A 14,787-nucleotide genomic window follows, 5' to 3' on the forward strand; every position below is an offset into this window, starting at 1 on the left:
GGTTCCACTGAGGCAAGGGTGGGGTAGTTTGTTTGCTATCTAGTAGATTTCTCTGAATTTAGAGTTGAGTAATCAGTTGATCCCAGCTGTGTGGGTGTTTGTCCAGGAAATACTGCATTCTGCTGGCAAAAAGGGAGGGAGCAGAAAGAAGAGGGACTTCAGTGGGAGGAGGGTAGGTGACAGATGCTGGAGGGGAGAAGATTCTGAGCTAGCAGGCCAATGCTCATTTCTTCTTTTAGAAGAAATGTCCTCTGGAGTGGACATGCTAGGATTGGTGGGACAGATGTGTAGTACTAGTTCCTGAATCTGTGCTGTTTGAAATCCACTCCTGGCATCCCCTGCCTGCCATGAGGGGACCATGGGTACTGGAACCTGTCACCAGAACCAGCTCTATATTGCCGTGGGTAACACTGTTGTGTCTAGGTAAGTCTAAGCTTAATGGAACAGAAAATGGAGGTACAAAGACAGAGGGCCGACTCTAGCTCAGGCCTTGTTTAGGGGCCTAACTTAAGAGAAAAGTATAAGTGGGCAAGATGGAAAGAAGAGGGAGGGTGGGAGTGGGAAGGGACTAAAAAAGAACCAGTTCCTTAGAATCAGGACAGAGTAGACATGTTAAAGTTACTGGACTGTCCTCTGCCAGGCATGCTGATTCTTACAGCTTGCCCTAGGCCATGTCAAATTCTTGTTTGGGTGTCCTCTCCTGACCAGGCACCTGATAGTTTTTCTTTCTCCTTCCTAATGTGGCCTTCTCTTTGAGAACCTGACCCTCTCTAAGCTATAAATGGCTCACAACAACTCAGTGTTAGACAGACATCTCCAGGATGTTTCTATTTTAATAATCGCAGTGGAATTAAATTGCTTCAGTCAAGAGGTGGTTGAAGGTGCTTCTCCCTGTGTGGCTCAAATCATGAAAGTCTGCTGTTGTTTGCTCCCTCTCCTGTGGCTAAAGCTGGCTTTCCTTGTTGAGGGAAGAGAAGTGTTTATTTGGGGACCTGGGGATTAGGGAGAATCCCAATTTCAGTAATGCAGGAACAGCAGATTGTGGGGCTTGAAGAATGAAGAGAACTGTGTTTATTTCCTTCAGATATATAGGCACTGCCTGGAATGGAAGGGAGTGGTGAGGTAGGATGTTACATAGGGCTTCCCCAAAACATGTTAGCACACTTTTAAGCTCTAAGCTGTGACTCTGGATCAAAGACTCAGAGTTGGAAGAAATCTTAGTGGCCACGTGGATGCCCCTCCTTCTTCCCCCATTTTTCAGAAGAAAAAGATCAACAACAACCCAAGGCCAAAAAAGCTGAATGATTTGTCCAAGGTCACAAAGGTAGCAGAGCCATCATTTGACCTCAGGTCCTCTGACTCCAAAGCCACACCAGGCCTCTGATTTTGGAGCAAATTCCTCTTCTTTCCTCTTTTTTTTGGTGGGGGTTGTCATCTCTAGATCAAATTTTAAGTTTTGATGAGATTTCCTACCCCACCCAGGCCAAAATACATGCTAGAGGCTCCAGGCCTGTCCACAGTGGGTCATCGTAGATACTCCTCTACTCCCCCAAATGTCATTCTTGTATCTGGACAGATTCTTGGGTGTTCCCTGGCTCTATCCACACCAGGCACATTTTGGTTCACCACGACCCCTGGACATATTTCAGTAATGGGACAGAAGCAAAGAAATGTCTAGATGTGATTATGGGCAGTGCTTGGTTGTGAAAATGAGGGAGAGCAAAGGCTAGAATAGAAGTTTAGAGCCTAAAAGGACCCGAGATGCCATCTAGTCTAGTCCCATTTTATAGATGAAACTCAGGCCTTGGGAAGGTTTAATGTCTAGCGAAAGGTTCCACAGTTAGTAAACGGCAGAGCCTGAGTTCCATGAACACTTGGTAAATGAAGGGACTTTCTTGAGATCACACTGCCATGTCTCTTGACTTTCAGACCAGTTCTTCTGTCCAAGACTCTTGGATATCTGCAGTTCTGCCCATTCTTCACTTCTGTCTTTCTGTCTACATGGGGGGAAAGTTCTGATTTTCCTGCACCTTCCCTCTGTACAGTCTCTGAACATCTAAACATCCCTGGCCTTGTTCCCCTGTTCAGACAAGGATCCAATTCTGCCTTTGCACTAATAACAAGAGCTAACGTTTAAATGGCACTTTAAAGTTTGTAAAGGGCTTTACATGGACTCATTTGATCTTCACCACAACCCTGTGATGTAGGTGCTGTCATTGTCCCCATCTTAGAGATGAGGAAACGGAGGCAGACAGTGCTAAGAGATTTGCCCAGGATCACACAGTTAGTAAGTGTCTGAGGTCTAGTTCTCAGCTCAGATCTTCCTGCCTAGGCCCAGTGTTTTATCCACTGAACCACCTGGTTAAATCCTGACTACTGACCAATCCTATTGCAGCCCACATAGCCTTTCCTAGTACTTAGAAGCATAACCAGTAATATGGATATATGTTTTGCATGATTTCACATGTATAATTGATATCACATTTCTTGGAAAGGAGGGAGAGAATAGAGAACTGAAACTTTGGGAAAAAAAGAATATTACAAATAAATAAATTACAAATAAAAAACAAAAAAAGAAAAAGCATAGTCAGATACAGCCAGTCACCCAGACTCTCCTTCCTTTGTCCTTCTCTCTGTTCCTGAGCACTCTTAGATTAAATCCTACTCTCAAGAAAGGATTTAATTCAATAAACCCATTGACACTTAGGTGGGAAGAGGTTTGCATTTTGAAAGGGAACAAAACATCAAGCCCCAGGAAGGTCTCTGATGGTGTCATTTCACATGTCACTGAACAGGCAGTAGGTTGTTTTCTTATCTGGTTGAGGGGAGGGGAATTCCAGTGCCCCTGGAATCACTCTGATCCCAGGCAGCTCTGAGGAACGCTGGGGAAAGGCTGCACAACAGGCTTCTTTAGGTCCCTCTCCTGGCTAGAGGAAGCTCCAGCTGCCTGGCCCCTGGGGCACCTGCCCTGGTCTAATCCCTGCTTTCTGGTCTCTTGCAGCTCCGGCCATCAGGAGTAATGGTAAGTTCTGTATTCAATGTTTGCTTCTTTTTTTGTTAACCACCCTCTGCCCTGCCCTTCCTGAACATTGATATCAGTACAGTATAGGACATATCATTACAGCCAGGACAGTAGCTCCTACCCTCACTGGAGCCTTGCACCCTCCTGATTAAAGGCAGAGTGAGACTTTAGTGCCAACACTGAAGCAGTTGTCGCTGAGATAACTCTCTTCTCCCAGTAACTTCTACCCAAAGCTGTTTGTTCCCCTTTCTACTGCTAGAGATTCAACCCTCTTCCTCAGGAGCCTGTTCAGTCATGTCTGACTCTCCTTCTCTAGTGTGTCTCCATTTTACAGATGGGGAACTGAGGCAAATAAGGGTGAAGTGACTCACTTTCTGTCACACAGCTAGTAAGTGTCTGAGCCTGGGTTTGAATGCAGATCTTCCTGCTTCCAGGCCCAGTGCTCTATCCAATGTGCCACCTAGCTACTCTACACATTTGTTTTTCAGTTATGAAGTCACAGGAAGCATATACCCTCCAAAGAGGACTAGTCTGATTAGGTGTGTCACCATGTTTTTCTGTGTTTGAGTGAATTGTCATTGTTCAGTCTTGTCCGCATCTTCACAACATTTGGGATTTTCTTGGCATGGACACTGGAGTGGTTTACCATTTCTTTCTTCAGCTCATTTTACAGATGAGGAAACTGAGACAAGAAGGTATGGGGTTTGGCCAGGGTCACACTGCTAGTAAGTGTCTGAAATCTGATTTGACCTAAAGACTTCCTGACTTCAGGCCTGGGGCTCTATCTACTGCCTCACCTATCTGCCCTTCTGAGTTTGAGCAGTTCTCATGTGTATATCCCATTTCTTCTGTATCCCTGGGCTTGTGTGTGTTTCACTACCTGATCCATGGAAAGAAAAGTCTGCTATCTACTATCGATTTGACTTCATTATTTAACTGCTCTAAGCCTCAGTTTTCTCATCTGTGAAATGAGCCAGTTGGACTCACTAGATAATCTTTATGGTCCCTTTCAGCTCTAAATCTTATGATTTAGGATCAAATGACAGAATGTGTGTAAAATGCTTAGCACAGTACTTGGCACACAGTAGGCACTCAATAAATACTTGTTTCCCATCCCCCCTCCCCATGGCTTATCCGGATTTTGTGTGTCTGTGGTTGCTCTGAGGTTGTCAACATAGTTGATGGGTCATGGATGAGAGCTGGGAAGGGGTCATCTAGTCCAACTTCCTCATTTTGCAGGTGAGGAAACTGAGTGCAAGAAAGGTTAACTGAGTGGCCCAAGGTCACAAACTAGTAAGTAGATAAACCAGAATTTGAACACAACATCCTTGAATGCAAAGCCAGCATTCTTTCTCCTGCCCCAAGTGATCTATAATGTCTATATATGTGCTATAAATGTCTGTGGGTCATGTCAAATCAAGTCAACAAGTGCTTATTAAATGTCCGTGCCATCACAGAAACTACTGATTGTTGAGGATACAAGGAATGGCACAAACAATCCCTTCTTTCAAGGAGCTCACAGTCTGTGGGTGCTGCTGTCGACACCATGTTGAGTATATGCATTGTGCATTGTACATGTGTCTGTATCTATCATCCTTAGATCTTGGGTCTCTGCATTATATCAACTAAGAGGGTTGGAGAAGGAGGTATTGGGGGCAGATTCAGATGCTTTGATGAGGCTTGCAGCTAGTAGGGGCTGGTTGCCTGGCTTTGGAATGGAGGCAAATGTGACCCTTCTCTCTTCCTGCAGGAAGAATATTTCCTTAATAAATGGATCCCTTTCCTTCCCACAGAGCCATACTGACCCCAGAAATTTTTAGAGTTTCCCCTCAATTTTGAAGATTGAAGTTACAGATTATTCACTCTTCCTTTCCTCGAGATGAGTTCTCTTTGAGAAGGTGATGATGCTTTACTGTTTGTTGTGGTTGTGGTTGGTTTTTACCAATCAGATGGGACCTAGAGGATCTTTAGGGAGCTGTTCACCCTTCTGGAAAAGGCCCTGTGGCCTCATGACTCAGTGTGGCGTCAGTGTGTGAGAAAACTGCCATCAGCGTTGACCCAGCTCTGACCTTTTGTCCACTCCACAGCCCTCTAAACATGTACTGTGTGTGTTCCATTCTATTCTCTGTGTCTGTCACTCATATCCTCCCCTCAGATCTGGGATTTTGTGCCTCCTTGGATACTCCTTTTCTTCATTCCCCTCTCCTCTCTACCCATCAGGTCCCCTAAGAGCAGTAGTGACCCTGCAACCCCCATGGTTCAATGAGCTCCAAGGGGACAGTGTGACTTTGACTTGTGAAGTGTTCCAGACTCCTGGACAGAATTCTGTTAAATGGCTCCACAATGGGTCAGTTCTCCCCATCTATGGGGAGTCCTTTACCATCCCAGCTGTCAACGTGGAAGACAGTGGGGAATACCAGTGCCAGACAGAACACACTGCTCTCAGCAACCCTGTGCAACTACAAGTCACTAGTGGTAAGTGAAGGTTAAGGAGCCTGGGAAAAGGTGGAGGGGGAGGGGAAGAGTTGAAATCTGCTTACAATACAGCCTGGAAAGGAACATATCCTGGCAGTACTAATGTAAAGGGGATGGGCAAAAGAGTTCCTGAGAAATTCGCAGATTATTTTAATTCTCCTTTTCACCGTTGCCCCTTCTGAGGTACAAATTTAGCTTGCCTTGTTCTAAGTTTCTCTTACTGAGTATTTTCATTACTCATTTCTGCCAGGAAATTTCCAGAAGTACCCCCCTCCCCAACGACCAGGAGACTAGGGACCTATATTTAACCAGTCAATAAGTATTTATTAAAGGCCTATCATGTAATGAGCACTGGATATACAAATACAGAGAATGAAACAATCCTTGGTCACAAAGAGCTTACATTCTAATAGGGGAGGTAACAAGTACGTGTAATAGATATAGATACAGTACATATATATACAAAATATGTCTGTATGTATGTATATACACACCTTATAATGATAACATATACATGTATGATATATATACAACATAAATATAAAATTAACAAGTATCTATATTATATATACAAGGTGTTTTGAAAGGAAGGTTGCTTGCAGTTGAGAGGACCAGGAAAGGCTTGGTGCAGAAGGTCTTGCCTGAGCTGCATCTTACAGGAAGAGAGGGTCTTTATGAAGGAGAGGTGAGGAGGGGCTGCATTCCAGGCATGGGGGGAGTGGGGGTGGGGGTGGGGGTGTAGATATGCACAGTGGAAAAGCCTGGAGTTGGAAGCTGACAGTAGCATTTGAGGAACAGGGAGAAGTCCACTTTGGCTGGGTGGTCAAATGTAAGGGAGGGAAGATTCATGTCTAGTGAGGCTGGCTATGTGGTAAAGGCTTTTCACAGCCTACAATGGAATTTGCATTTTTTCCTAGAGGCAATGGGGATTCTAATTGGAGTTGGTTGGGCAGTAGAGTCCCATGTTCAGCTCACTATTCTGTACTAGCATCCCCTGCAGGCTGAGAGTTATGACCCCAGATTACACAGCACCTCACATTCTCTAAAATGTTTTAGGACCCAGCCTAGTTCTTTAATTCCTCCCAAGTTGCCCAGTGTTTGTCTTACCTGCACATTCTCCCCATTTCTTTCCCCATTTCTTCGGCTCTGATATGTGGTAAGCCCTTTGGATTATATGTGGGCAGATAGGGTGTGTGGGTATTCAAGGAGTACTAGGACCTCTAGTGTGAGGGTTTGCTAAATCCATCTCTGGGCTGTTCATCTACCTCTGGCGTCTACTTGGAACTCAACTCTCCCCTGTGGTTCCAAGAAGCTGTAGCACGTGCAGTGGTCACCCATCTGGACAGAGTGGTTACTGAGGCTGAGGGTAACCCACTGGGCAGAAACCTATTGGCAAGTTGCAGGGGTGTCTACTTATAAGGTCAAGTGAAGTGGGACTTTTTATTGATTTTTTCTTTTAGAGTGCTTCTCAGCACTAAGGCAATCAAGTGCCATTTATTGAGTCTTGCTTTCCATTGCAGGAAGGCCCACACCCTTATGCTAATTAGGTCAGGAGAGGTGTGAAGCCCTCAAGAGGTGTGAAGCTCTCTGGCCCTGAAGAAGTGTATATATACTCTGAGGTTAGCATTTTGTTTGGGGCTCACTTATTGCAAGAGTGTTGGTGTGGAGACTCTGGGTAGCCATTAAGGAGACCCCTGCCCCAGCTTTCAAAACCCAGATATTGGTGTTTCTCTCTCTGGTAACTATGTATATAATGTCTTGTTCAGACAGATAGAACCCTGTGTGTTGATTTGTGCTATTTTGCTCTGTTTATAATTTCCCTTTTAATTCCTGTTTGTGTTTTCTATGAAGTTGAAAGTGCTGACTTTTCTCCCAGAACCAAGTGAATGATATATGCATGTTTGATTAAAGTGGGATTGTAAAGCCCTTTAAGTTGCTTTCCTTAGAAAAGCAGATCAAAGAACCTGTACTAGCAGCCCTCCTGTGTACTGGTGGGCTATGTTTTAAACAGCCACAGTAGTAGCAAGTAGCATTGTTGTTACAAAATGGCAAGAAATATTATTGTTACAAAATGGCATAGTTGGTAGGATCTGAAAATTAAAAGGAAAGTATGGGGGTGGGATAATTGTTTATTTCCCAGTTGTAGTAACTATGATTCTGTGGAGCCTGGAACAGGAGTGGAGAGCTTCTTATATGTGGAGCTTGGCTTTCTCAGAAACGGAAACTTTGGTCAGAGCCCCTGGAAACTACTGTCAGTCAGGAACAGGCAGAACTTGAAATGTAGCAGTCCTGCTGAGCTGAGAGAGAGGAGCAGGAGCCGCCTGTATGTGAATCCATTCAAGTGCTGGGAGCAGGTGGCCCACAGAAAAAGGGACTTGGGTCTTGAAAGTCGACCTAGGGTCAAGATGAAAAGAGGACTTTACTTGGACACTTTGTATTGACTGAGGAGATTGTAACTTGTTGTGACCTGGGGATGGATGGTATTTGTATTTTCTGCTACCCCTTAAGGATGACATGTTGTGCTAGCGAAGACCCTCGCCTGGGACCCCCTGCTTGTGGAAACAAGTATTTTGAGGAAGGCTACTGAATGATGTTTTGCTTAAGGGTGTTGCTATGAATGTTATGGTTAAGTTTATTGAACAATGATATATGCTGGGTGGGTGTTCTGAGAAATGCTATAGGGTATCCTGAATGATGTTTTATTTAAGACTGTATGGCCCACTTTAGTAATAAGTTATTATGTGATGGGCTCACAAAGTATAGTGCCTCTATTTGTTCCAGGTCCATGCCCATTTAGATTGTAAGGCCAAGGATCCTAGAGGGGTGGAATTAAGGGCAAGAAAGTGGGACTTTTTATTGTTTTTCCTTTTAGAGTGCTTCTCAGCACTAACACAATCAAGTGCCTTTGACTGAGTCTTGCCTGTGTTTGTAGGAAGGACCACACCCTTTTTCTAATTAGGTCAGGAGAGGTATGAAGCTCTCAAGAGGTGTGAAGCTCTCTGACCCTGAAGAAGTATATATATACTCTGAGGTTAGCATTTTATTTGGGGCTCACTCATTGCAAGAGTGTTGAGGTGGAGACTCTGGGTAGCCATTAAGAAGCCCCAGTGGCTTTGAAAACCCAGATGTTGGTCTTTATCTTTCTGGTACTTATGTATGTAATGTTTTGGTCAGATAGAAGCCTATCTGTTGATTTGTGCTATTTTGCTCTGTTTATAATTTCTCCTTGTAATTCCTGTTTGTGTTTTCTCTGAAGTTCAGCCTTAGTAGCAATTTAGATTTGAAGATCTTTCTCACCCATTAATAGTCCATGTGACCTGCTTACATCACAGGAAGCCTAAATTATATGTGGTGGGAAGACCTTCCTAACAGAAAAAGGAAGTTATGTCACAGGAAATGCAGAGAGGGAGATAGAGAGACCAGTTATGGCTGCTAATGGCCACTGTTGTGATAGTGCTGAACAAACTATACTGTGAGTTTGTTTTGGGGAAAACCCCAGCAGGGGGTCAGAGAGGTTTGGGATTGGTGAGGCTCCATGTTGTCATATTGTGTAGTGAATGTTTTACTGCTCTGATAGATTGGATAAATGGCTTGTGGGATCTGGTTCTCTGGTGTCTGAATAAACGGTTTACTTCTTCTACCTTCTATGTGGACAGTCTCATATACTTTGTGATACAGAACTACATAGGCATTTTGACAATTATCATCTACATTATTATCATTGCCTTACTCATACATCAGGGTGCTGACTTTTTCCCCTAAACTAAGTGAAGGATATATGCATGTTTGATTAAAGTGAGACTATAAACCCCTTTAAGCTGCTTTCCTTGGAAAAGCAGATCAAAGAACCTGTGATAGCAGCCCTCCTGTGTGCTGGTGTTACTGGTTTTAAACAGCCACAGTAGTAGCAAGTAGCATTGTTGTTACACTGCTCCAACTATATGAAGACTTCTGCCAGTGGAATGGATGGATAAAAACACCTTGTCCCAACAGACATGAAAGTGGCTGAAGCAGGCACTGTGGCAGTGCTTAGAGCTTGGTCAGGAGATCAAAGATGCCAGGGTCATCCACTATATCCTGGGCCCTTGTCAGTCCTCCTACCTTTTGTCTTGCCATGGGACTTTGATGACTCTGGAAGTGAGAGTGCATATGATGACTTTGTGCAACTCCACCACTCTTAAATTGAATTCACCCCTGAGCTAAGACATCAACCTAAGATTGGTGCACTTTGAAAAAAGTACCAACAACAACAATAACAACATGTGAGCAGATTCTAGCAAGTGTCATTCTACTCATCTCCTGGCCAGGTTCAGTGACTGGAATCACTGTTCAGAGTCAGGGTCTGCTTTTCTTTGTCTTTGCAGATGGCAGGATGTCTTAGATGGCCCAAGGCTCTAGGACAAGCTGAAATGTCCTGAGCCAATGGCATTTGTGTTTATCTTTCAGATTGGCTGCTACTCCAGGTAGAGAGACTAGAATTCACAGAAGGTGACACTATGACCCTAAGGTGCCACAGTTGGAGGAACAAACCTCTGCACAAAGTCACATACTACCACAACAACCAATCCTTAAAGTTTCACAATCGGGCTTTCAATCATATTGTCCATCAAGTGGACTGTACTCACAGTGGATCCTACTACTGTCAAGGAAACATAGGGTGTACTACCCGTGTATCTGCAGCTGTGGTTATCACTGTCAAAGGTAATAATACTTGGCCAAGGCATTTGAAGGGGACAGAGACACACCTAGGACTGGGATTATGTGGTTCTTATGGGGAGGACAAGGAGATGCTACAAAGAGAGACTAGGAATAATTGACATTTAGGTAGTATTTCCAAGTCTAAGTCTTTCATACATGTGTCATTTAATCTCCATGAAAAATAAAACTGACCCCCAGGCATTATTATGACTGTTATTATCATTTTAAATGTAAGATATTGAGGCTCAGAGAGGTGTGACATCTCCATGACAACACAGCAGCAGGACTTGAACGAGGGTCTTCCTTATTCCAAGCCCAGCACCATATACACTGTGTCATACCACTCCCTCAATAATTCCAGTTGAGTCAAAGAGCCACGGAGAGTCATGGCAGTCCCACTATGTGGCAATCAGGTCAGATGGGCAGGGTTTTTAGCAGTCCTAGTCAGAGGTCCAGTCCCTTTATGCTCACCTCCTTTGGAGTGACAAACTTTAAGAAGACAGCTGTTCAATGACTCTTGAGATGACCCCAGAATATCAAAGGAAGCCCCTAAGTTGGGGGAGAAGATCATTCACATATAAAACTTATAAAGTACTCATAGAAACCCACAACCTATCCTGTACCATCTCCCAGGCCGCCTTCTTCAGGATAGTTCTGTATCCAGGTAGAGACTGTGTTAAGACTGTGCAAATGGCCTCTCCTTGTAAGAGAGGCCTGAGGAGTGTTCTTTTCTTCAGACTCTGGGGGTCCTCTACAAGGTTATGAGTGAAGGCCTCCATCAGAAACATGAAGGAGCCTGGATTAAGTCAACAAAACATATACAAGTACTTATTAAGTGTCAGGTACTGTACTATGTTAGGCTCTGTGGATGCAAAGAAAGAAAAAAATAGTCTCTGACTTTTAGGAGGTGACAACCTAATGAGGGAGACATCATCTAAGCAACTCTGTATAATCAAGATATATAGCACCAATTGGAGCTCATCTTGGAGGAAAGGTAGTAGAATTAAGGGGGACTGGGGAAGGCTTCTTGCAGAAGGTAGGATTGGAGCTGAAACTAAAAGAAGCCTAGAAAACCAGGAAGCTGAGACTAGAAGCATGCTTGGCTACTAAAGATAAGTGAGGAGTAACTGGGAAGCCTGGGGTGACTGATTTAGCAACAATGGATGGTAAGGAGATAATAGAGGTAGGGAAGAAGAAGTGCTGTTTATCTTGAGATCTCTTTCTCCCGAGGGCAGAAGGGAAGATGAGCACCATGAAAGTGGTTATAATAATATTGCTCCTGGTGATTGTGATTGGTATAATTGCTGCTGCTGCCCTGTATTTCTTCAAGAAAATCTAAGAACCAGGTATGTGGTTCCCCTTGGTTTCTTATATAATGTGCTCTCTTCTTGGCCAAGATCCCAGCCTTGTCCTTCCTCAGACCCTGGATCAGGACCATTGTTTCACTGGCCTAGGGAATCCTTAGCCATACACATACGTACAACTGCAAGATTCTTTAACACAGCAGGGGAGTTCTTTTGTTCCACAGATACTGGAGTCAGGAGCGTGGGGATGGTCCTTTACAAATCTAATAAGTAAAAAGCATCACAATTTATCACATGAAAAACCTAACTTGATGAAGAAACAAATATATGATAAGAGAAATAGTAAGTAACAGGGATAAATATAGTCTCTGAGACACATTACAATCTAGACTGAGTGACCTCTGAGACACACCCCCAACTATTCCACTTAGTTATCAGCTTTCTCATCTCTTTGGAGAATCCTCTAGACTTACTAATGACCACTTCCTTTTCCTTGGGCTGGAATTATCCCAACTGCATTCTTCAATGGTGCCCTTAGTCAGACAGGCTGTGGGGGAGGGTGTGAAAATGGGAAGGCAAAGTTTGTGATTTCAGAGGATCACAGATTAAGAGAAGGAAGGGATCTAACAATGTCTCCTGACTTTACAGATGAGGTAGTAGGGGCCTAGAAAGGTTAAGCAGCTTCTCTAGCATCACAAATAGAAAGAGGCAGAGACAGAATTACAGTAGTCCTCTACCTTCCAATCTGGCCTCTTTACACCACACTTGGCTGCCTTTTTCTTTCTCCCCATGCTTCCAACCAGATTTCCCTGAGTAACCTGAGTGCTACTTTGAGGGGCCTCTGTGATTTGGAGCTGAACTCTCAGGGAAAGTGGGAGTCTTAGTCTCTCCTGGCAGTGGAACGGGGGAGGGATGGAAGGTGGTAGTGGCTCAGCCACTGTTTAGTCTTGGACACAGACTTCTCTCCACATGAGATGACGATTAGTGCTTCCCCACCTGACCCATCACCTCTCCCGGCTTGAGATCTGGAGTACAGAAATGCGAAGGTCTTTGTGCTTGTTTATCTCCCATTGTCTCAGAAAGTATCACATTGAGTGGTATGTGATGGCATTAAAGGGGTGTCTGTTTCTCCTTTAATCAAACACTTTTCCCGGTCCTTGGTCCTGAGGTGCATGACTCTATCCCATTGTCTCGCTGGCCTTATATGTGCCCTGCCTTAGCTCTCCCAAACAATCCTAAACACAGGGAACAAGGAGAGAATCTCCCAGAGGAACCAAGTGAGTACAGATAGCCCTGTCATTAACTGTCCCAGTGTATGGTGGGACACACATACACCTTGCCCTGTTTGGTACAGCAAGGTGAACTGGGGGTTGAAGAAAAGGAGGCTTGTGGGAGTTCAACAGAGCTGCAAGGAGGGCAGAAGCTCAGCTCTCGTGGTCAGCTCTGTAGCACAGCTAGGACAACATTTTAGTTGGGGAAAAGTGAGGATATTACATGGCAAAGCCTACACAACCAGGAGTTCAGGACAGTGCTTCTCAAGAAGGGGAGTAAGAGGTATCTAGGGCTAGTATGGGACTCTCAGGAGCACTGTGAGGCCTGTTGTGAGGAGAAGGCAGATAGTTATACAAGTTAATCCTCACAGTAACTCTGTGAGTTAAATAGTTTTTAAAATTTATTTTTAAAAACTTTTTAATTTCTATTTCATTTATTATATAATATATGTATATTACAATTCCTACATTATGTATTATATTACTTATTATAAAATGCATTTACTCTATTATTTTTTATCCCCATTTCCCAGATGAAGTGACTGAGATTCAAAAGGATCATATGATTTGCCCAAGATCATAAAATCACAGGATCAGAGATCATTTAGTCCAATCCCCTCATTTTACAGATGTGGAAACCGTGGCCCATAGAAGTTAAGTGACTTGCTGTAAAGCACATGGTGGCAGAGCTCTGCTTTGACTCCAAATCAAGCCTTCTCGCCAGTACACCATATGCAGATCCTAAGTGGTAGAAGTAGAATTCAAATCCAGATCTTCTGGGTTCAAATCCAGTGTCCATTGGTAGAAGACAAAGATGTTCAGCTAAGGAGGGTGAGGAGTCAGGGCTCTGGAGTGGAGGTGTGTGGCCAACCCAGCAGCAGCTGTGGGGCCAGGAGGTAGGGCTAGCTCAGGGAAGGAATCTGGCCAACTTGCTCTTGGCTTACAGAAAGGGCCTGAGGAAAGACAAGCTTGGATCTTTTTTTTAATTTGTAGGTGATTGGGTTGTACTTTTTAGCTTCTCTCTTATGTATACAAACAACAGCAACAGTATCTCTAGAACTTTATAAATGCTTTAATGTAACAGTGCTTGGGGCTGACAACTTTTCTTTTCATTCACAGCCAACACTCCTGATGAGACAGGAAAGACTAAGGGAACTGCGGTGCCTCAGCTCCTTCCCGGCACACTCCACCCCTTCCTCTTTTCCCCTTTCTTACTTAACTCCTATGTTTCTCTCTTGCTCCATCTGTTCTGCTCTACACATCCCACCTCCCCAGGTATTCCTCATCTCCCTGTTTTCTCTAGGTGGAGATTTCAGTGTCTTATTCATCTGTAAAGTACAGAAGTGTCAAGATATTAGGAGATACCTGAGAAGCAAGTGGTATCCTAAGCTGGAGTTAACAACAATCCTTTGTGCTCAGCCTCTGGATGATGTCACTCTCTAGCAAAATCATATAATTATTGCATTGCTTTCACCAGCGTCAGATGTTCTCAGAGCTCGGACAAGTTTTAGTCATGAAGCCTCACTATGAATCAAACTCGTCATGTTGTTGTGGTTACCCCTCTTTGTCAGGGTTACAGCTCACTGCACAGCCACTGGTATAAGTGTTGAGATTTGGCCACACCAAAGCGGGTCCCCCAATAGGGACGGGGGCCGGGGCACTTGTGTCCTTGCTTGTAATTTGTTTTCCTCACTTTAAAATAAAACTTCTGTTTGATTCCTAACTCTCTTGTCTCTGGTGTGCTCTGTTCAGCTCTGGCCACTCTCAAGTTAGAAGTTGATTCCATGCAGTTAACACAGGTAATCCTGAGGAAGAAGTATCAGGACACTCAACTTATCAGAATCACCCCTAGTGGTGACCACCTCAGTGGACCTAACCTGCTTGTTCCCACAAGCACCAGGTTGAGGGATCTGGTGGACCTAAGGCTAGAGACCAGCAGCTTCCTGAGTCAACTTTGCCATTCCAGGAAAATAGATTTGAAAATCTCTTTTGCAGTTGTCTGTGTGAATTCTAAACT

The 14,787-nt window shown here is 44.1% G+C and overlaps 1 protein-coding gene across 1 annotated transcript; it reads left to right on the forward strand.

The window, feature by feature from the left end:
* Nucleotides 1-347: 347 nt before the first annotated feature.
* On the forward strand, nucleotides 348-14,454 carry LOC118845435 (low affinity immunoglobulin gamma Fc region receptor II-a-like). The gene is made up of 6 exons (XM_036753342.1): nucleotides 348-423; nucleotides 3,002-3,022; nucleotides 5,243-5,497; nucleotides 9,944-10,198; nucleotides 11,434-11,541; nucleotides 13,890-14,454. The coding sequence occupies exons 1-5, from the start codon at nucleotides 348-350 to the stop codon at nucleotides 11,532-11,534; spliced, it is 708 nt and encodes a 235-aa protein (XP_036609237.1). The 3' UTR covers nucleotides 11,535-11,541; nucleotides 13,890-14,454.
* The last annotated feature ends 333 nt before the right edge of the window (nucleotides 14,455-14,787 follow it).

This window comes from Trichosurus vulpecula, chromosome 4 (assembly GCF_011100635.1).
Source record: "Trichosurus vulpecula isolate mTriVul1 chromosome 4, mTriVul1.pri, whole genome shotgun sequence".
In the NCBI taxonomy this organism is placed as follows: domain Eukaryota; kingdom Metazoa; phylum Chordata; class Mammalia; order Diprotodontia; family Phalangeridae; genus Trichosurus; species Trichosurus vulpecula.

What these genes read in the sequence shown, in the direction of transcription:
- LOC118845435 (XM_036753342.1), top strand. Translation starts at nt 348, where the DNA reads ATGAGGGGACCATGGGTACTGGAACCTGTCACCAGAACCAGCTCTATA. An exon ending in GGTAACACTGTTGTGTCTAG is followed by an intron (nt 424 to 3,001) that starts GTAAGTCTAAGC and finishes GGTCTCTTGCAG; the next exon opens with CTCCGGCCATCAGGAGTAAT. An exon ending in TGTGGTTATCACTGTCAAAG is followed by an intron (nt 10,199 to 11,433) that starts GTAATAATACTT and finishes CGAGGGCAGAAG; the next exon opens with GGAAGATGAGCACCATGAAA.